This window comes from Miniopterus schreibersii (genome assembly GCF_964146895.1).
Source record: "Miniopterus schreibersii genome assembly, chromosome: 1".
In the NCBI taxonomy this organism is placed as follows: domain Eukaryota; kingdom Metazoa; phylum Chordata; class Mammalia; order Chiroptera; family Miniopteridae; genus Miniopterus; species Miniopterus schreibersii.
In genome coordinates this window covers 175,490,391-175,512,727 of record NC_138101.1, presented here as the reverse complement: position 1 = coordinate 175,512,727, position 22,337 = coordinate 175,490,391, and the positions used below count along the sequence as shown (strand labels likewise).

Sequence of the window (22,337 nt, the reverse complement as noted above, 5' to 3'; positions counted from 1 at the left end):
AATCTACAGATATAAATAATTTTTTTTGTCAACACCTGTTTTCAAATGTATGACCATTCTGGTCCAAGCATTGCTGATAACGGGAAACAATGGAATCGCAAATATCAAGAATCATTTCATTCGGTATTTGTGTGCCCTCAATTCGTCAACTGTTGCTGGTTTTGTACTATAAACTTTATCTTTCATCTATCCTATAAAAAAGTCTAGTGGACAAATTTTTGTTCAAAGCTTAGTCTGACTGAAAAGAAAGAAACATCAATTGAGCTATCAGCTGTTAAAGTGTCTATACATGTTTTGGGGACACCCTATAGATATACAACCACTGTTAGAGACCTTTCTCATTAGCTGATAGAATAAGCAGATTAAAGAATAAATCTACATGGATTTAGAAAATATTAATAACACAATTAACTAACCTAACTTAATTGATATGTGCAGAAGAGCATATCCAACAACAGCAGAATATACATTTTTCCTAAAACATTGACCACCATGTCATTTACTGAGCCATTTAATAAATTTCAAAGAACTAAAATGATACAGAATATAAGTTTATAAGGTTGAAGAACAAAACAGAAATCAAAAATTAGAAAGATAAATTGAATAGCCCCACTTAGAAATTAAGCAACACACTCCTAAATAATATGTGGGTCAAAGAAAAAAAAAATCACAATAGAAATTTGAAAATACTTTTAATTGAATAACACTTAAAATAGGACATTGTCAAAAAAAAAAATTTGGACATTGTAAAACTTGTGGGATGTAACTTAAGGCTGTGGTTAGAGAGAATTTCAAGACTTTCCAGGCATATATTAGAAAAGAAGCAAGGTTTTAAATCAATGATATAAATTTTTTTTCTGAATCAACTTTAAAAAGAACAGCAACAAAGCGAAATAAGCCAGTCAGAGAAAGACAAGTATCACATGATCTTACTCATATGTGGAATCTAATGAACAAAATAAACCGATGAACAAAATAGATCCAGAGACATAGAGGCATGAAACAGACTGAGGGATCTCAGAGGGAAGGCAGGGGTGGGGGTGGGGGGAGATTAACCTAAGAATGTATATGCATATATGCATAACCCATGGAAACAGTGTGGTGAAGGCCTGGAGGGGGGGGTGCAGCATGGAGGGGATCAAGGGGGGGAAAAAGGGTACATTTGTAATACTTTCAACAATAAAGATAAATTTTAAAAAACACACACAGCAATAAAACCCAAAAGACTATAAAAAAGGAAATTGTCAAACTAAGAGTGGAAATCAATAAAGCAGAAACAGATATACAATAGGAGAAAAAACAACAATCAGAGATTGATTCTTTGAAAAGGTAAATAAATTGATAAACTTTTAGCAAGATAAAAGTAGAAAACACAAATGACAAAGGGGAATTGCTACAGATATTACAGGTATGGAGAAGAAAATTTGAAAGGCATTATTGAACAACTTCATGCTAATTGATTTGAAAATGTTGATAAAAAGGGCACATTCCTTGAAAAATACATCTTACCAAAACTAACCTAAGAAAAAAAAATAGAAAATCTGAATAGTCTAATTACTTTTAAAAAGATCAAATCCAGAATTCAAAACCTTCTCACATGTCCCCTTTCCCTCCCAAACCCAACCTCAACCCAGCCTCCCCAAAAACCAACTATAGGCCCAGATGATTTCACTAGTGAAATTCTAACAAAGATTTAAAATAGAATACCAATTTTATACAAACCCTTTTGGAGAATAGAATTGGACTGAGTAACCTTGATAGCAAAACCCAAAAGACATTATAAAAAGGAAAAATTACATTAAACATGTCTTGTTAACATAGAAAAAATATCCAAAATAAAACACTGGCAAATTTAATCCAGCAATATATTAAAACGTTAATACAAACTCCAGGAAGAAAGCATCTAATTGTGAGACTGGGAAAGCCAGGGATCTTGACTAAAAATCTCACTACAATATTCTCACATAAGGAAATATAAGACATTCTTGATAGCATAAGGAATAATGGATGCTGAATTGCAAAAATAAAACCATGTATAATGGAAGGTTATATAGATAGATGGTGAGTGCTCTATACATTCCAATCCATTCACTTGCTCTAGGAATGGAAGTACGCTCTGTACATGAGAGATGAGCAGTTACAGAGAAGAGAGCTGAGAGCAAATTTTCCAATCAACTAAGAGAAACAAAAATGGGATCCCACTTTCTAATACCAGGTTCTCAAACAGAGGAAGTAAGATATGAACTATGAAAAACCACATCAGCTCGGCCAGGCGTGGCTCAGCAGTTGAGCCTCGACCTAGGATCCAGGAGACTGCAGTTCAATTCCCAGTCAGGGCACATGCCCCGGTTTCGGGCTAGATCCCCAGTAGGCGGCATGCAGGAGGCAGCCGATCAATGATGGCTCTCTCATCATGGATGTTTCTCTCTCTCCCTCTCCCTTCAAAAAAAAAAAGAAAAACCACATTGGTTTTCTCTACCCATGTCAGTGCTCTATACATCTATTGCCTAGGACAACTTTTTCCACCAGAAGCTTCATGCTTTAGCTCTAATTTATCTGGAAAGACTAATATAACTCAGAAAAATAGGTAATCATAAGTTGATTATGCATTCTTTGTAGTTTGTAAATTTACAGTTTACAGCTGACACCTAAATCCCAAGAAATAAATCGTCTACCTTCCTGGACCAACCAAGAAACAAAGAAACAAAAAATTTTTATTAATAGGCTACAAAGTCAAATTTGAATTTTTTAAGTGGTATTCTTAAAATTAATGAACCAGGAGTTAAGAGGAAAGCTGTCAATTAAGTGCTCTTTATATTTTACAAATTCTGTCCAGTTCTGACACCTGTCCAGTTTAAGGTTCACTGCTCAAGGGGTTTCTGAACAAGTTTTAATAATTTTCTAGGTGTTTTCTGCTAAATTTCAACACTGACTGAGAGGCAAAGTGGCAGGTTCAAACCCCAAAATGCAGATTCTGTGAAGTGATAGCAATTTCACATTATTAAAGATTAAGACAAAACAAACATGAAGCATGAAAAAGCATTTTATAGAATGGCAGGCAAAGAAAGTTACGATTTCTAAGTTTTTAAAAAAAAGTTTACTGCATGTATACCTAATGTGCTGGCAATTAATAAGTAAGAAAGGGATGTCTGGGGAGAGCCAAATAAAATCATGTAGGAAACATGAGTATATAAACCCACATATCTTGGTACAAAAGCCAACAGACCCAATCATTAGTTTAACCTAGGTCAGCATCACCTGATAACTAGAATAACACTCTGTATCCCTGTTAATTTCACTCCAGTCAGGCCCATGCCCTGAATCTATTTGAAAATCTAAATATTCCTCAAACATTTTTCGTTGTGTCATTCCTCAGCTGAAACTATGGCTCCCTATTATCTATCAACCGAGTCTAAACTAAACGCTGGTTGTTCAGGACCACCACGAGTTGACCTAATCTAATCTATTCAACATTACTTCTGGAGATGAGAATGGTGAGTTAATTATGGCTACAAATTCTCTGCAGTTGCTCCCTTCATTTTCTGAATGTGGAGCGTCCCTTTGCCTTGCACAGACTAACAGAATGTGGCAGAGGTGACACTGTATGACTTATGATGCTTGGCCTCAAGAGGACTTGCAGTTCCTGCTCCTGCCCTCTTAGAACACTACTAGGTAAGAAACTTGGGCTATACTGCTAGAGAAGCCACATGGAAAGGAACCAGCTGATGGCCCCAGCTAATTACCAAACCTGTGAACAGGGTCATCTGGACTGCCTTCTAACAGATACATGTCACACTTTTCAGTAGACTGGAAGTAACAATGACAATAATTCTCCGGATTCCAGATCCAGTTATTTTATTTAAGGATAAATGTTTTTGTTTATTTTAATGTTATAGTTTAGAGTAACTCAGCCTCTCAATGATAATGTTTTTGTTATAGTCCATATGATAAAAAATTTAATATATGCTAATTTAAATCATATAAAGTTTACATTTAATTTATCAAAATTGTCAAAATGTTGAAGATAATTATAAATAAAATATAAGTACATAAATTAAAAGGCATAGCTTTTCTATATTAAAATTCATATGTAAAATAAGATTTGAGAAATTCTCTGTTAAATATACAGATATTGGTATAAAAAGTACCTTAAGATATTTAAATTTTTGCAAAACTAGCTTATAGAAATCATTAAGTACTTTTTAATAGCTGAATGAAGCCCTGCACCTAAAAACAAAGTACAATATCTCATCACTCTTCCTTCAGTTTTTAGAACCTACCGGAGAGATTCAGCCATTCGCCTCAAATCTTCATTTTGCTGTTTTAAGCGTTCAAGCTTTGCCAGGATCTTGGACAGTTCTCGGCTAGAGTGATCAGGGTGGTCATTATCTCGTACCAAATGACCACCTATATAAAACAGCAAGGTCCCCCAGGCAAAAAGAATGAGCATAATCCAACGCCAGGAACCAGTCCATGACCGCATTTTCAGATTTTCAACTCACTCCCCTGGCTTTCTGGAGCTCAAAGAATTGCAAACATCTTAACTCTGTTTCCTGTTAGTGCAAAGGTAGTAGGCTTCTGTTGTTTCAACGCATGATGATTTAGATAAATTAGTGTCTCTGGTAGTCAGTCCCGTGGTGAAGCTTTCAACGAGATTCTCCTAGTGGAATGAGTAGGAAGCTTTATTGTCCTGTGCTTCATGGACTCTACACGCTGTGGAAAGAGTAAGATATGTATTTATTTAGGACATATAAAAATAGCATATGCTGAGATTCATGGAGTTAAAGGAAGCACATTGGTGTTGACTGGCCAACAGGCTGGCAAATAACTTAAGTGCCAGTAATAAGTAGTAAAAAACAAAAGCTGTTAAGTCTGTATATTAAATCAACCACGTACATCAGGGTTCTACCAGATAAATTAATTAGCTATAAGCCTGAAAGTCCTCTAAGCTCCATCATCACCTTTCTTTCTTATAAGTTCCATTATCAACTTTCTTTCTTATTTACATCATTGTGCAACAGGTCATATATGAAGATTAAAAGACTGTATCTTTGAATAACCAATGAAACCAAACAAAATGTATTCAACCACATAATTTGAGCTAATCTTTCCATGATCTCAAAAAATCTTTCTATTTTCTATTTATAAGTGAATTCATTCCTGCCAGATCTTAACTTCATTCCCCTCCATCTCCCTGCTCTGCTGCCACTATACCGCTTAGCTTTGCAGGTGACAGGCAAATTGTCACTTTTAGGATAAATTCTAAAAATTAGCCAAGCAGAGGTTATCATAGCTATCACAAGGAAAAGTTCCTATGGATTAAGGCTAGATTATTTCTTCCTCAAATTTATTTAAAAATACCAACAATTGCAATAGAAGTCTAATATCAGTTAAATCTTACTGTGCATCTTAAACGACAAATGCACATACTTTCTCAAGCCTGGTTATGGGGTTCATTTGTCATTTCTCCACAATTAAGCTTAGAATTCCCTTTGGAAACAAAACAATTTTCTCTCCAAAGAGAAAATTTGCAAGCAAAGATATAATATTAACACCATCTGACACTTCCAAGGCTTCATAAACAAAGTCTTATCTCTAGGCACAAAGTTCCCTGTAAAAGAAAAAAGAAAAGAAATAGTTTCTATATACAAGACTGAATATGATGGAAACTTTACCACTAATTAAACAGTTATTAAAGACTAGATAGAAAAGTCAGAGAAGAGGCTTGGAAAATTAGAGCACAGAGCTTCTATTTTTCTACTTTTGAACCTCAAATCTCAATAGATTTTAAATGACTAAGTATTTAAAGAGAAGAAAATCTCTTCAAATGAGGTCCTAGAAACGTTCTACTTCCTTCTCAACCTTGCTCCTCTAATGATAGGTACCCCCATCTATTTAATAAAACGTAAGAATAATTAAAGTCTATTCAATGTCTCAGGTAAAAGTTCCAGTTATGTGAGGTCTACTTTTCATGATATAGAAAAAAATGCAGACATTCAGGGCTTCCTAGTTAAAGACAGATTGAAAAAATGAATCCACTCTGATGGCCTACACAGGGACAGGGAACCTTTTTTCTGCCAAGGGCCATTTGGATCTTCATAACATCATTCACAGGCCACACAAAATTATCAACTTAAAAATTAGCTATCAAAAAAGCTCCTAGATTTATTGAATTTCTAGTCCCACCTGTGGTTGCCTTAGCAGGACCAGACCAAATTATTTTGAGGGCCATATACGGCCCACTGGCTGGATGTTCCCCTCCCCTGACCTAAGGGATTTATTTAATTAAGTCAACAGAAAAGGTTAAGTATTAACATTTGAGTTAATAATGTTTGTGACAACATATCTAACACTATAAAATCCTATCATACCATATGCTGAAAATATACCCTAGCTAATTCCAAGCTATACTAAGAAGATATTTAAAAATTTTTTATCTTTCACTTCATAGTAAAAGTTAACTTAGGAAGATAACTGATGAAAGAAAGTAAAGAGCTTTCCAAACAAGAATCATTTAAATAATAAAATGATGTGCTGTAACATTTTACCTAGAATTACAACAGAAAATTATCATAAATATTCAAAGGCTGCAAAAGTGTAATATAAATCGAATAGAAACAAAAGTTTACAGAAACATAAATTTTATTACACAAAGTACTGTAGGTTTTTATAAACCGCCATCAAAAAGCCAAAATATTAAATTATTACATTTTACAGCACTAATGCTATTACAGGAGTTGTAAAAAGCAAGAAATTATTGTAGGGGAAAAAAATGGTCATTTTCTTAATTAATAGCATCATTCTAACTCTGTTTTTGGAGAGAATGTTTCCCTAAATCTTATTGTTCTGGTAAAAATGGGATTAACAAAAGTAAGCCAAGTTAAAAATCAAGTCGTTTTCTATGTAATTTTCCTTAGCATGATTTAAAAGAGCAGTTATAAAATTTTTCCCTATCTGTAATAAATGCTTGCTTGCTTACATATTTAGTGTTTGAACCATGTCTATAAAAATGTAAACTCCATGATTTTTGTCCATTTAGTTCACAGATGTATGCCAAGTACTTAGAGTAATGTTTGGTACTTAGTGGTACTAGTAAATTTTTTAAAATAAATGAGTAAGTAAATTAGTGACTGAAGGATATGATACATGACATACTAGTATGACAAATGACACAGAATCCGAGCACATCAGCTTCAACTGCATTTTATGTCCCACTTAAGAAAGTAAATCTGAATGTAAAAAGTGAGACAGACAGGCCCGGCCAGGCCTGGCTGAACAGTTGAGCGTCGGCCTAGGATCCAGGAGATCGAGGTTTGATTCTGGGTCAGGGCACATGCCCGGGTTGTGGGCTCAATCCCCAGTTGGGGATGTGCAGGAGGCAGCCAATCAATGACTCTCTCATCATTGATGTTTCTATCTCTCTCTCTCCCTCTCCCTTCCTCAATCTGAAATCAAAGGAGAAAAAAAAAGGTGAGACAGTGCTATTTTATAGGGAAAACAGTTCAAAAATAAAATCATAAACTTTAGGATTGATTTTTGTCAACATAAATCTTGCCAAGATTCCCTTTAAATGACTAAAATACACTAGCCTAAAAGGCCATAAGATCAATAGTCTTATGGTTACCTTTTAACCATGAGAAAGGAATTTCTCTTTACTTTGTCTTATTTTCCTCATCTAGAAGATTCACTTTGCAAAGACAATAGGAAGACTGAAGTAAGTATGTATAGCTTTTGATATGAAAGCCACTCAATTTATTTGTGGAACAATTTATTAGTGAAAATATTTCAATATTAACTATATGAGCTAATTTCTGACTATAATTTATGTATTAGTGTTGTTGAGATTTCTTTAGAATAGATTGTTTTTAAGTTTTAATTCATTCCTGTTTGAGATTTACATACTGCAGAATATTAAATGGATTGAAATGTGTCAGGCTTCCTTCCACAAATTTATTTAATTAGTGATACCACTTTTCTTAAGGTAGTACATATTTCAAGGGCTCATTTATTTTGGTATTTATAGAGATTCTTTGGGTTTATCTGATCAATGTCTCTATAACAAAAAACATATGTAATTTTTCAAAGTGATTTCTTGAATCTGGAAGCTACAATACATCATCACGAAGATCAGGAGCTTTAATGGAGTTACTTAAATGAAATTAATATATATAAAAGCATTTACTATAATATTTGACATATAAGAGGTGCTCAACAAAAGTAATTCTATCTTTCTTTTGAATTTTACTTAATGACTTTGGGGGGGGGCGGGGAAGAGAGAGAAACATTGATTTGTTGTTCCACTTATTTATGCATTCATTGACTGATTCTTGTATGTGCCCTGACCAGGGATTGAACCCCCAATCTTGGTGAATCAAGACAACACTCTAACCAACTGAGCTACCTGGCCAGGGCAAAAGTAATTCTATCTTAATGTTGACAAGATAGGGAGATTAAAAATATAGGTGCTAGAATCAGCAAAGCCTAGAGTATTGGTTCTGCTACATCATAACTAGATAACCTCACTGACCTTCAATTTCTTTATCTGTAAAATGGAGATAATAAATATTACTTCTCCCACAGAATATTGGGAAATACTTAAAATAACCTACAGGAAGCATTTTGCACACAAATAGCAAACTGTTATTATGCCATATGTTAATGCTGTTACATTATTTTACAGACCCAATTATAACATTTTATATAATTTATTTACCACGTATTATTGTAGGCAGCTTCTAAAATGGCTACCAATAATCCCTGTATACTGTATTCAAATCCTTATGTAATCTCCTCCCCCTGAGTGTGGGCTGGACCTTAGTGACTTGCTTCTCAAATAGAATTCAGTGATAGGATTTCACTTCTGAGAAAAGGTTACAAAAGACTAAAACTTCACATTCTCTCTGCAGATTCACTCTGATGATATAAGCTACCACACTGAGAATTCTATACCTAGAGAAAGTAATCTTTCAAAAATAGATTTTTTTCCAGGGGGAAAAAAGTTGAAAAACATTCTGTGCCAGAAAAACTGCACTATAAAAAATATACAGCATGGTCCTTATCAGTATTTATAATGGAAAGTACCTAGAACAAATCCACCATGTATTTTACCTAATTTTATACAAAACCATGATTCGTTCACACATTCATTCAAAAAATACTTATTGAGTCCCTATTACATAAAAAACACTGTCATAGGCACTGGGAGTTGTAGCAATGAACAAGACAGACAAAAATCTCTTCCCTCAAGACATAGGTAATATTCTAGTGCATTCTAATTGCAAAGGGGATTAATGCCATTGAATTAACTTCCAAAAAGCCTCTGCTTGCAGCATCTAACATGCTGACTGATACAGCACCATTTATAATACTATTAAATTGACTGTTCTTATAGAAAATGACCAATATCTATGCCACTTTCTTTTTCTCATCTGAGGATATGTTTTTACTGATTTTAGAGAGGGAGTGAGAGAGAGAAAGAAAGCGAAACACCAATGTGAGAGAGAAACATCAATCAGTTTCTTCCCTTTTGCACCCCAACCGGGGATCAAACTTGCAACCTAGGTATGTGCCCTGACCAGGAATCGAACTCACAACCTTTTCGTGTATGGGCAACACTCCAACCAGCTGAGCCACCCAGCCAGGACAAAAGCCACTGACTATGTGAAAATGATATTTCCAAAAATCACATTCAAGTGGCTTTCACTTTTTTAAGTCCAAAAGATAAGTATGTGACAATATGCTATAGAACCAAATGACTGAGTATGGCCTGTTCTGCTATAAACTGTGTTCATAAGAGGGTTGTCCTCTAAACTCCAAAATAATTCAGCACTAATATAACTAATACAAATATGCATATCCTATGTAAAGGCAATATGGCATTATGTATCAAATATTTACAAATACCCTACTCCATTAGCAGGAATGTTTACTAAAATGCATTTTAATATGTGAACAAAATGAATTTATGAGGCTATTCATTACAACATTGTCTGCAATAGCTCCAAAGTGGAAAAATAATAATAATAATTGCCCATCAATAGAAATATGTAGAATAAGCTATAAATTACTTTTCCAAAAATGCATTATTTTTACTCTGATGCCCAAAAGGAAGAAAATGTGAACCATAACCAAGAAGAAAAGCAGTCATTTTAAAATATACCTAGTAGACAGAGATGATGATAGCCAACAAGGACACTAAAACAACTACTAAAAATATGTGCCAGGTTTTAAATTTAAAAATAAATACGTTGAAGAAAAATACAAACTATAACAAAAAAATCTGAAAAGAATTTAAATTCTCTGGAAAGGAGTACAAGTAGATATTGCAGAGGAAAAGTTAAGTGAACTTGAAGATGGAGGAAAAGAAAATATCCTAATCACAAGAAAACAAATTTGTAATTATGAATGGGGTCAGATGTTAACTAGACTTATTACAGTGATCATTTCACAATATATGTAAATGTTGAATCATTATGTTGTTTACCTGAAACTAATACAATGTTATATGTCAGTTAAAAAAATTATCCAAAGAGGAAATTATCTAGAAGTAAAACATCTGAGTTTTGATAAAAAAAAAAAATTTTAAATCAGCCACTGTTTACAGCACTTATTTTCAGATATAGTATATTACAGATTTCTCCACAGTTGTATCACCTTACAGCAACTATAATCAAGAACTGAAAACTGTTCAGATGCTATAATTCAAATAAAAGTCATCCATCATCATTAGCAAGAAAGCAATTTACATCATTGGCTTTAGGGCCAGTTGGAAATTTACAGGCATTTCCCCGTTTTGACATTCAATTTGAATAAAGATTTCTCAGAATAAAACTTGTCATCAAACTTGACTTACTGTATATTGAAAATAAGCTTAGTCATGGGCATATGCAGAATCCCCAATGTATTTAAAATACAAATAAAACTATAATTTGGAGGAGAAAAGTAATCACAGGGGAAAAATACATATAGGATAAAAAGCATGTCCAGGGACTTCTTATCAGAAAAAAAACACATGCTAGGATAATGGAACAACATTTTTAAAACAACTAAAATACAAAGAAATGGCAAAAACACACTTTGTTATCCAGTGTAACTCAATGCAATGTAATAAACTAAAAAATTCAACAGAAAAATATAATCATTTATTCAACAAATTTAATAAATGACTACTATAATATAACACGGGTTAAGTACTGTTATGTTCTAAAGATATCAGGTTAATAAAGGGAAATATAAGTAAAACTTTTTAGAGAAAAGTTAATTATCAATTATAAAGTGCAATTACTTAAACAGCCCTATACATATATAATTCAATTCAATTCTAGATTAACATACACCCAACAGTGTATCTTTAAGTAGTTTCTCCTTTGATCTCAATTCATTTTCAAAATAAGTATTACAGAATTTATTTAAAATCTTTCTTACTATCCAATTTCCATATATGGAAAAATAGTAGTTTATAAAATTGTATGTTTATTAATTTAAGACAGTAGAAAAAAAGAAAGTAGGAAAAGCAAGTAAAAATAGTATCTTTTATTTATAATGTAAAAGTGATTGGTAAAACCAACTAAACTAAAATGTAGAATAGAGGGAAGGAGGAAGGGAGAGAAGGGGGGAAAAGGCGCACAGGAGGAGAAAGGAAGGGAGGGCAGAAGAGAGAGAAAGAATTTCACGTAGCTTCTACCAAGACTATAAAATTCTATTTTCTTTCATTACTTAGAGTCATCTATCATACTTTCACATTGCTTATCAGTAAGGTCACAGTATATACACACATGAATTTAAAATGCCAGGCATCTTGAATATATGAGTAGAAAATACTCTTACTTATTCACTGAAACCAGTTGATATCTTAGAAATTAATCATCCTATTTATGAAGTAAACACATAATCACATTTATGAGGATTCTATCAGGAGTATGTCATTCATGTTAACTCAAGATAACACACCAGGTTGTGTTTACTGATGCAATTAATTTATACTATTCAAATTGGTCCAAAAATCTGGCTTTGGTATCTTTACTTTTGGCTCTGAATAAATTAATACTGTTCCAAATGGTAACACTAATAAATCTGAATGAAATATATACTTTACCATTTTCTCTGGCTATCAAGTATATATGTAATATGTACTTGATTGGCAGCATGAAATAGGAGAAAGAGCAACCATTTCAAATCAATCACTAGTTTCCCTAGCCAGTGTGGCTCAGTGGTTAGAGCATCGGCCTGTGGACTAAAGGGTCCTGAGTTTGATTCTGGCCACGGGCACATACCTCAGTTGCAGGCTCAATCCCCGGCCCTGGTCCAGACATGAGCAGGAGGCAAGCAATCAATTTGTCTCCCTCACACCAATGTTTCTCTCTCCTCTCTCTCTCTCTCTCTCTCTCTCTCTCTCTCTCTCTCTCTCCCCCTTCCATTCTCTCTGAAAAGCAATGGAGAAAAACAATCCCCGGATGAGAATTAAAAAAAAAAAGTCACTAGCTATAACATGTGGACAGTTTACCCAAAAATAAAATGCAAATAACAGTATATCTTAATCACATGAAATAATATATGTAAAAGTGGTTGGTAAGCTGTATGACAATTTAAAAATATCAGTTACTATTATTTTTCCCTTGTTTACTAGAAACTAGGTATACCAGCCTTAGGCCAGTTTCCAGAAGATGCCAAGCTCTTACTATCATGGAGCCTTCATTCCTCCTGCTGCTTCTACCTGAACTGCAATTCTTTCAGTTCATTCTTATAATTCAGACCTCTACTTAGATGTCACCTCTTTTAAGAGAAAGTCCCTAACAACTTGCATCAATTATAACATGTCAGGATACAAGAGAAAACCAAACTCAAAATGGCTTTAAAAATAATAAAACTTTAGTTTCTCAACTGAGATTTTTTTTTTTATTTGACACCAAAAGCAAAGGTAACAAAAACAAGACTAAACAAGTGGGACTACATCAAAAAAGTGCTTCTGTGCAGCAAGGGAAACCATAAAAATGAAAAGGCAACCTATGGAATAAAAGAGAATATTTGCAAGTCATATATCTGATAAGGATTTAATATCTAAAATATGTAAAGAACTCATACAAGTCAATAGAAAAAAAAATCCATTTAAAAAATGGGCAGAGGATCTGATTAAACATTTTTCCAAAGACAACATACAAATGGCCAACAGGTACATGAAAAGGTGCTCAACATCACTAATCATCAACAAAATGCATGTCAAGACCACAATAAGATATCACCTCACACTTGTTCGCATGGCTATCATAAAAAAGAAAAGAAATAACAAGTGTTGGTGAGGATGTGAGAATAGGGAACCCGCGTGCACTTGGTGGGAATATAAATTGGTGTAGCCACTATGGAAAACAGTATGGAGGGTCCTCAAAAAATTAAAAGTAGAACTACCATATGATCCAGCAATTCCTCTTCTGGGCATTTATTTGAAGAAAACAAAACCAGTGTCTTAAAAAAGACATCTGTACCCCCATGTTCACTGCAACACTATTCACAATAGCCAAGACATGAAAACAACCTAAGTGTCTATCCATAACATGTAAATGGTCAGAAATATATGGAAAAGAGTGAACAGATCCACACAGGGAAAAAAGTAAAAACTATATAAGAACCACATTTGATAAATTAAAATGAAATACATGACCTCCTGTAGTCTTTGTAGGCCTAGAATTCCAAATTATACAAATAAAACCAAATCATAAATTAGGCAACATGAATAAAGAGGTTATAAAATTCTCAACTCAGGCATCTAAACATTTGACTATCCAAAGCTATTAAATTAAATGTGTCAAATCAATTATTTTGGTGTCACAGGATTCATTAAAAAGTGAGGGTCCAGTTATTCCACAGACATATCTGCTACATCATCATAACTGTCATCAATCCCACTGTAGTATCATCATTTACTGAACACATACTAGGACCTTGTGCAAAGTGTTTATTTTATTCATTTAGGCATCATAACAACCTGATTATGTTATTTTTATCTTTATTTTATTGAAGATAATAATAGCAAACATTTATTGACCATTTACTATCTGTCAGGTTTACTCACAGTGTTTTACAGATAAATACTATTATTATCCCTAATGTACAGATGAAAAGGAAGAGGCTGAAAAGTTAGTAACTCGCCCAAAGTCACACAGCTTATTAAAATAGCAGAGCCAGGATTCAAATCCTCACAAACTGGCTCCAGAGTCCATTAAGCTATGTAAGGTCACAAAACCAGGAGGAGCCTAGATTCATAGCCAGATCTATTTAACTATGGAGAGTTGTTCTAAATTCCAAATGAATCAAAGCAATATGATTTGGCTTACCAAGGAATTATTACTCTTCAGGGACAGAGTTACGAGGAAACACACTGCCAGTAATCCATGAATTTCAATGGCAAGCAAGTTAGGAGATTGAAATGTAGTGCACCCATGTTGCCTGCCTAGGCAACACTACAGGTAGGCCAATTTCTTTTAGTATTTACAGACCAAAAACAAAAGCAGCTTCGGCAAACAGATCTAGTGACTGTCATATATCAGTCTGAATTTTCTCACAAGTAAATAGTCATTAGTATGTAAAAGACCTTGAATATATTTTACATCATCTACTATCAAAAAAGTAAAGCATAAACACCAAACTCAATGGATATGTCTGGAAGCAGTAATTTGTAAATGTATCAGAAAAAATTTTTAAAGAAATAATAAAAAGTAACAGAATCAAATTAAGACATTTTGTTGTCAACTGTCAAAATTAATGCATTTATAGTTCTCTCATCTGTAATTACAACCCTGACCCTCATCCCTTAAAAGAGATGTATATTATGACTATAAATTTCTTCAGTACTTTTTTCTTAAGATTTTCAATGTACAATTCTGATACCCCAGCTAAAAATGCCTTTGTTAAACCTAAGCACACAACATACAAATCAGAATACTACTACCGGCTTATTTTCAAACACTGCCCTACAAATTTCAAGTCTCACTTCCAGGAACATCACAGACACACAATGACTATCAAGTAGGGTTACCTTGCACCTAGTGTAGTAATTAAAACACTGTAAGCACTAACGATAAAGAATAAAGCTCACTGACCAACTGAGTCAACTATATGCGTAAGAGTCATTAACTCTTCCATGAGCACCTCATATCCTTCAAAAACACACTAAGCCAGTGTGTTCTTCATCAAACACATCCTTTTATCATAATTCCAAAATTAATGAGACATTCTCCATTAACCTCACACCAATTTATGTGTTTATATTCTACTTTCAATTACCAATGTTTTTAAACTAATTGGAAGAATTTTAAAGTAATAATGAACAGTACCAAACTGATACTATTTCACTGTATCTCAAAAGATGGAATATAAAACATTTGTATTAATAAAATGCTCCTATTCTAAGTAAGATTTGTTAAGTTGGGGTTTTTTTAGCTATATTGAATCTGTTTAAAAAAGAAAAAAAAGTGCCATGAAACAGCCAGTAATCTTCAGTGAGGCATAAAAGTACCAAAAAGAATCAGCTATTATAAATCATTAGAGTTACACCAACTTTAATTTAATGCATCAGTCGATTGCTAACTAATACTAGATGAAAAGCAGCCAAAGCAGGTTTTATTTACAGCTATGTGTGGGAGAATAACAGAAATGTTGTTATTAAGATTAATCTATGCATCATTTAAAAAATGGAATTTTACAAATAATAGTATTTGAACACAATTTGAAATGAGTAGAATGTATCACTTGCTAAGAACACCATTATTCATTTTTAAAGTGTTAAGAGATCTCTACTTTCACCCATGAGGAAGAAATAGGATCCAGAATTAACTTCCAGTAGCAACTAGAAAACTAGACAAACTATGTATCTGACCTTGGACAACAAGCAGCTCAAAACTGACTCCTAAGAAAAGGAAAACAAAATAGATGAGCCCCATTATTATCTGGAATGTCCTTCTGAAAGCATTTTGGGGACTGCAGTATGTAGGAGAGGAAACCCAAATAGAATTCAGTACATTGCTGAGTTGAAAAGACAGAGATCATTGTACAGAAAGGCCAAGGCAACAATTATTTTGGGGGGCAGTGGGGGAGAGTCCTTGAAGTGAGAAAGCTATGCCAAGGCCTATGCGGTGGGGGGGGGGGGGGGAGGCCCCAAATACCCATGTGTAAGTGTACAGGGTAAAAACCCATAAAGTTGAGCAAAAACAACTTTTTGGAAAGAAAAGTTACCTGGTAGCTAAAGCTGAATAATTCCTAGAGCTTACACAGGGCCAACAATCATTCAAGTTCTCACAAGCAAAATAAAAAGTCCTCATTGAATCCTTGGGGCATTCAATGAAGATCTGAGAGGTCCACTTTGCAATGAGGCTAAGAAAGCACAAGAGTATTGGTTACTCTAGACCTGCCCTAGAAAACCATAAAAAAATATTAACACACATAAAAAGGGAAGAGGGATGGAAAGAAATTAGCTGCTGCTGAGCATGTCTCAGAAAATCTGTCTCAAAACTCTCTCGCCCATGCAAGTTCCACTTCACATTACATGCGATCTTGTCTTGTGTGCCAACACAGGAAAGGATTTCGAGATGCCGCAGGCATTGCCATGCCTACGAATAAAGGTAAAGAAGGTAGAAACAGGTGCAGGGTAAGAATGAGAATAAATCCAAAAAAGGATTTGGTGTGTAAAGAGCATGAATAAAGAGTATGCTCAGGTAGTCGAAATGTTGGGGAAAAGATTAGAAGCACTGTGTTTTGATGGTGTAAAAGGTTATGTCATATAAAAAAAATTTTTTGAGAAAAAAATCATTTGAATAAATACCTCAGACTTTATACTGGTTGGTCTGCCAGATGTAATTTTAAAATACAATGCAAATGAAGCTGCAAATCTGCAGGCATATAGCAAGCTTCAGAAACATGCTAAAATCAATGAGACAGATATATCTGATGCTGAAGATGATGATGAAATCCAGTTTGATAACACTGAATATGATGATAAAGACCATGATGATATATCTTAACTAAACTCAATGTTTTATATTCCAAGTTTTCTGAGGATTAACCCCAACGGTGATTTGGCCTCCTGAACTTTAGAAAGTTAACCACTTTCTATGTAGACTTCCATGTAGCTTAGCAATTTTATCTAGGCATCCCTTTCCTAAATGAATACATGAACTCCTGATATTCAAATACTCTTGAAAGCAGTTTTTTGTCTTCCTGGTTGTTCTCCTCATTAGTTACATAAAACTTTAACACGTATTAACAAACAACTTTAAGAAGGATGCTTTTATTGAGCCCAAGTATGTCTGATTCCAAAGTCCCGTGTTCTTAATAACTCCCTTTAAAAAAAAAAGGGGAGAGAATAGTTTACATGAGTAGTATATTAGAAGATTAATGAAAAAAATCCCACTATGCAAGAGAAAATGTTTATGGTATAAAAAATACTGGAACCAGAATAACAATATCTGTTTACATATAAGGAAACCAGAGCATTTAAAAGTGAAGTATTGGGGGGAAGGGGACAGTGTCACACAGTAAGTGTCAAGCAGGAATTTCAACCCAACTAACTAATTGCAGTTTCTACTACAAGGAGATCTCCCACAGCCAGCATCTTCCCATATCTAGACCGGACATCTGAAACCAAAGGATCCCCTATCAATAGTTAGAATAAAAGATAAAAATCTTTGCCACTCAAAGAAAGCTACTACTAATTAACAGTGACTTTTAATCCTCACCCAAGGATATATTTTTATTGATTTTAGAGAGAGAGGAAGGGAAAGAAAGAGAGACAGAGAGAGAGAAACATCAATTGGTTGCCTCCTATACATACCCTAAAGGATATATGGTTAGAATCCACACATCCATATGTCCTTAACATTCACATATAAATTTATCAATATTTTCTCAGCAGAAGCTTTTCTGTACTTAACGTTATTTTTTTTCTTTGCAGGTAAAAACTATGCATGCAAAGACTCTCCTCTACTTTGCTCAACATTTTCAGGGTGGTTAACAAACATCTAATAAAGAGTTGTAGCATGTCAAAGAAAATGAATTCTTAAAAGTGATTAAAACTCTGCATGCCCATTTATCCCCTGAACTTTGGGAAATACATAAGAAAGTAAGTTAAAATTTACATTCATCTGAATAGATACAAAAGCTGACTCAACTTCTACAAAATATGAAGGCAATGATATTTGCTGATTATTTATGAAAGTGATTCACATTCAAACAAATCTAACTGAAATTCATGAAACTATAACATCCTTAAAATTACAAACTCCCTAATTCATCACTCTGCAAACCTTCAATACAATATATCGCATACCTCAATTTCAATTCTGTGATTATTAAAAGAAATTATATTGATTTAATACATAGTTAAATTCAACAATAATATCAATTTAATTCATAACTCATTTAACATGATTCATTCATGAATCTTGACCTTAATTTACCAAACTAAACTTTAATGCTGATGTATTAGTTCTTTCCCTGGTAAATTACCTAACTAGAAAATTTTCAGTACTAATGAATTTTTCAAGATCTGCCCACAAAACCATTAATGTATGCTAAAGTGTGTCATTAAAAAATAAAAGCCACCTAAAACAAAAATAATAAAAGCAAAGAAGTATATTTCAAGAGTCTGACTTCCTTGGTGCCCTATGCATATTCCTTCTAGAGGTAGCTATTTCAAGTAAAATAAATTCCTTGATCCATAATTTCCCTACTTTCCCAATAAATTACATTAAGTAAAATTAAGAAATCTATTATAGAGTCCTCCATTAAAAAAGAGAGAGACTTACTTTTCCTTGTTTATATATCTCCTACTATATATTCCTAAAAATATATAGTGTGGATTTGGTATCCAAAAGATCCATCCAGAAAAACTCACATATTTATATAACTTTTTAGCAGTTTAACATTCAAATTCGGATTCAATAAAAACTTCCTAGACTATACTAGGAACTGAATTCCAACCACAACTGTATAAAGAAGGTATTGATGACCATATGTTAAAGGCAAATGACTTTCAGAGAGAGTAATTTGTTCTCACAACTTGTAACAAGTGTATTCAAGGACTGGAATTCAGATATTAATGATGCCAAAAGGAAGGAGGAAGAAAAGTAACACATTGCATACCAATTATGAAGCAGGCACATGCACACACTTCTTACCATTGCTTTGTAAAGTAGGCTCTATCTCTACTTTGAAGATGAGGAAACTGAGGTAAGAAGTAATATGACATGATCAAGGTTTGTACAGCTAGGCAACAGTCAAAACAAAACAGAAACCCTAGGATTACACACTGAGATTTTTGTCCTCAAACCACTATTTACTTGTAATCCAGGCAGGGAATGACGTGTTGTTTTATTTTTGTTTTGGTTTGGTTTTGTTCCTACAAAGAAGAGAACAATTCCACTGAATCAATTTTAACAAGATTTCTAATTACTTGAGAAAATGGTATCTAGGTTGGTAATCCCTGTAGGGCAACTACCAAGAATCCCCAGTAGACAAAAGGTAACATTCATAACAGAACTGAGCAAACAAATAGATGTCAACCCAATATTAATCCAATAATCCAACAGGAATGCCTCATGTCTTTAGAATGGCTTTGCAAAGAATTAGCCCCCCGCTTGAACCAGGAGCCAATTCTTTTTTTTTTTTTTTTTTTTAAATATATCTTTATTGACTTCAGAGAGAGGAAAGGAGCGGGAGAGAGAGAGAGACAGAAACATCAATGATGAGAGAGTCATTGATCAAGCCCACAACCCGGGCATGTGCCCTGTCCAGGAATCGAACCCCGATCGCCTGGATCCCAGGTCAACGCTCAACCGCTGAGCCACGTCCAGCCGGGCGGGAGCCAATTCTTGAAACACCACTTTGAGTAACAAAGAATGAGAATTAAAGTTTAGAGAAAGAAACTGAAATCTTTCTCCCCATTTTACCCAGTGCCCCCACATTCCACTAATTTAAGCCTATGATCCTACTCCCCACAAGCATAGCTCTAAAGGACAGGAAGAGCAGTAAGAAAAGGGTGGTCTTAAAATGGGAAAAAAACTATGGAGATGAAAAAGAAAAATGCTTTTCCTCCCACCTTCTAAGCCTTTCTAGCTGTAATATTAATCAAATTAACAAAAAGATTGCCCAGCAGTGTGGTTCAATGGTTGAGCGTTGACCCATGAAAGAGGTCACGGTTCAATTCCCAGTCAGGGCACATGCCCGGGTTGTGGGCTCCAACCCCAGTAGGGAGTGTGCAGAAAGCAGTCAATCGATGATTCTCTCTCATCATTGATCATTTCTATCTCTCTCTCCCTCTCCCTTCCTCTCTCTGAAATTAATAAAAACATATTAAAAATATAAATTAGCCCTAGCCAGTTTGGCTCAGTGGTTAGAGTGTTGGTCTGTGGACTGAAGGGTCCCAGGTTCAATTCCGGCAAGGGCACATATCTCTGTTGCAGGCTCAATCCCTGGCCCCAGTCGGGTTGTATGTGGGAGGCAACACATCGATGTGTCTCTCTCTCAGCCATGTTTCTCTCTACCCCCCTTCCACTCTCTCTAAAAAGCAATGGAAAAAATATCCTTGGGTGAGGACTAAAAAATAAAAATAAATTAATTTAAAAAAACAGACTGCCCGGCCGGGCATGGCTCAGCAGTTAAGCATCTACCTAGGATCCAGGCGATCAGGGTTCGATTCCCGGTCAGGGCACATGCCCAGGTTGCGGGCTGCAGCCGATCAATGACTCTCATCATTGATGTTTCTATCTCTCTCTCTCCCTCTCCTTTCCTCTCTCTGAAATCAATAAAGATATAGTTAAAAAAAATAAATTAAAATTAAAAAATAAAAAAAATTAAAAAACAGATTAACATGAGACAATCAAATTTTAATATGTTGGCACAGGGAATTCACCTACTCAAAAATTCCAAAGACAGCGAGGTAAAACTGGGTATATATATCATTTTGGACAAAAGAGAAAGAGGGGAGGGGGAGGGTCTGAGATTTCAAAGGAAGCAGGCAATTTACTGGTAGTTGAGGAAGAACCACCTAGAAACAATGAGACAAGACCCAGGGAATAATCTAGTAGACAGGCCCCTGCTTGGGGTGCTTTCTTATCTACCTTACTTAATTCAAATTAGTCTGCTTAAGAGAACATCCTAAAATTTCCTTACGCCTTTCCCTCTGAATCTCTTACGCAGGAAAGGGGGGAGGGTCAAAGCTTCTTTGAGTCTTTTGTTTCTTAATAACCAGCTTAAAATCAATATCCCAAAAAGCAAAACTTTGGTACCCTTCAAAACACTACTGGTTCAATCAAAAAAATCAAACCTAAGTAATTTTTATCTCTCCTTTAAAAAGTTCAGCAATTTATCAAAGTATCTGTCTTCTAACCAATTGCCTTCTAAATCCAGTTAGAATATTCTTGACCCCATTGTAATTAGCTAGTTAATAATAGGAAAGGAGAAAAGGGAAGGCCAGATATTATAGGAAAGTTATTTGGGCAGCTTCACTAGGAAGCTGCAATTTCACACTCCCCAAGGAACCACCAGCCATTCCCAGCAAAACATGGAGGAAAGTGGTCCAACAAGGGGAGACAGACACATGCTCAGTGAAGTTGGGATGGCTTAGGGAAGAAGACTGTCAGTCACACCTAGAACAGAGGTCACTGGCCAGAGTAGGCAGAGCCACTGCAAGCACGTGGAAATTTGGGAACACAATCCCCTAAACAACAGAGTTCACTCTCTTGTGACTCTTGGCTCTTGTTGCTCTAGGCTCTTGGCTCTCTTGCATTCGCCGTATGGCCCATGGCCATGCAATGAAATAATGGACTATAGCAGGAAACACAAGCTAAGCTAGCCTGATGCTGCATTGGACACTGTTCCAATATGGAATGGAAACTCTAGACATTGACCCTGATTCTAGTCCTACTGTAGCCACAGCTACACTTCTTCCTTAGTGGGGCGAGGAAAAATGGGACCTTGGAAATTCAGGAATTTAATTCCACAGAAATAAAGCTTTCTATGATATCTTATCCTCCCATGCAAGTCTCAGAAAATTCCTTTTCTCAGGATAACGCAAGAAATCCACCCCCATAAGCAACAGGTGGGGACGAGGACTTCTCCCCACCAGTAACATTCTCTTCCTTTACTAATTCTCCTCTATCCTTCTCATCTGCTTCTGCTCTTCTTCTATATCACTCAAAAGAATAAGGCAGTGAGACACCTGGAGCTCTATTATTCAGGAGCAAACATCAATAATTATCAAATGCTGGTCAGGCCATGAGGAATTCATATTTCACAGTAGCTTTCAAATTTTGTTCCATGGAACCAAAGAGCTGTATGTACTGCTAGTGGTC

The 22,337-nt window shown here is 34.8% G+C and overlaps 1 protein-coding gene and 1 pseudogene across 7 annotated transcripts in view; one reads left to right on the top strand and one right to left on the bottom strand.

Annotated features, from left to right (window-relative positions):
- The window catches only part of FUT8 (fucosyltransferase 8), a 180,975-nt gene that overhangs the window by 98,686 nt on the left and 59,952 nt on the right, over window positions 1-22,337 (bottom strand). For 3 of the 6 annotated variants that reach the window (XM_081152061.1, XM_081152062.1, XM_081152060.1), the window contains one exon: window positions 4,281-4,713. The exons of the other annotated variants lie outside the window; for them this stretch is intronic. In XM_081152061.1, coding sequence (XP_081008187.1) covers window positions 4,281-4,483 — 203 coding nt within the window. In that variant the 5' untranslated portion in view covers window positions 4,484-4,713. The remainder of the gene's footprint in view (window positions 1-4,280; window positions 4,714-22,337) is intronic. 6 annotated transcript variants of the gene reach the window in all.
- LOC308564613 (eukaryotic translation initiation factor 1A, Y-chromosomal pseudogene) lies at window positions 16,595-17,009 on the top strand (annotated as a pseudogene). The gene has a single exon. The product of its transcript is annotated as a eukaryotic translation initiation factor 1A, Y-chromosomal pseudogene (transcript).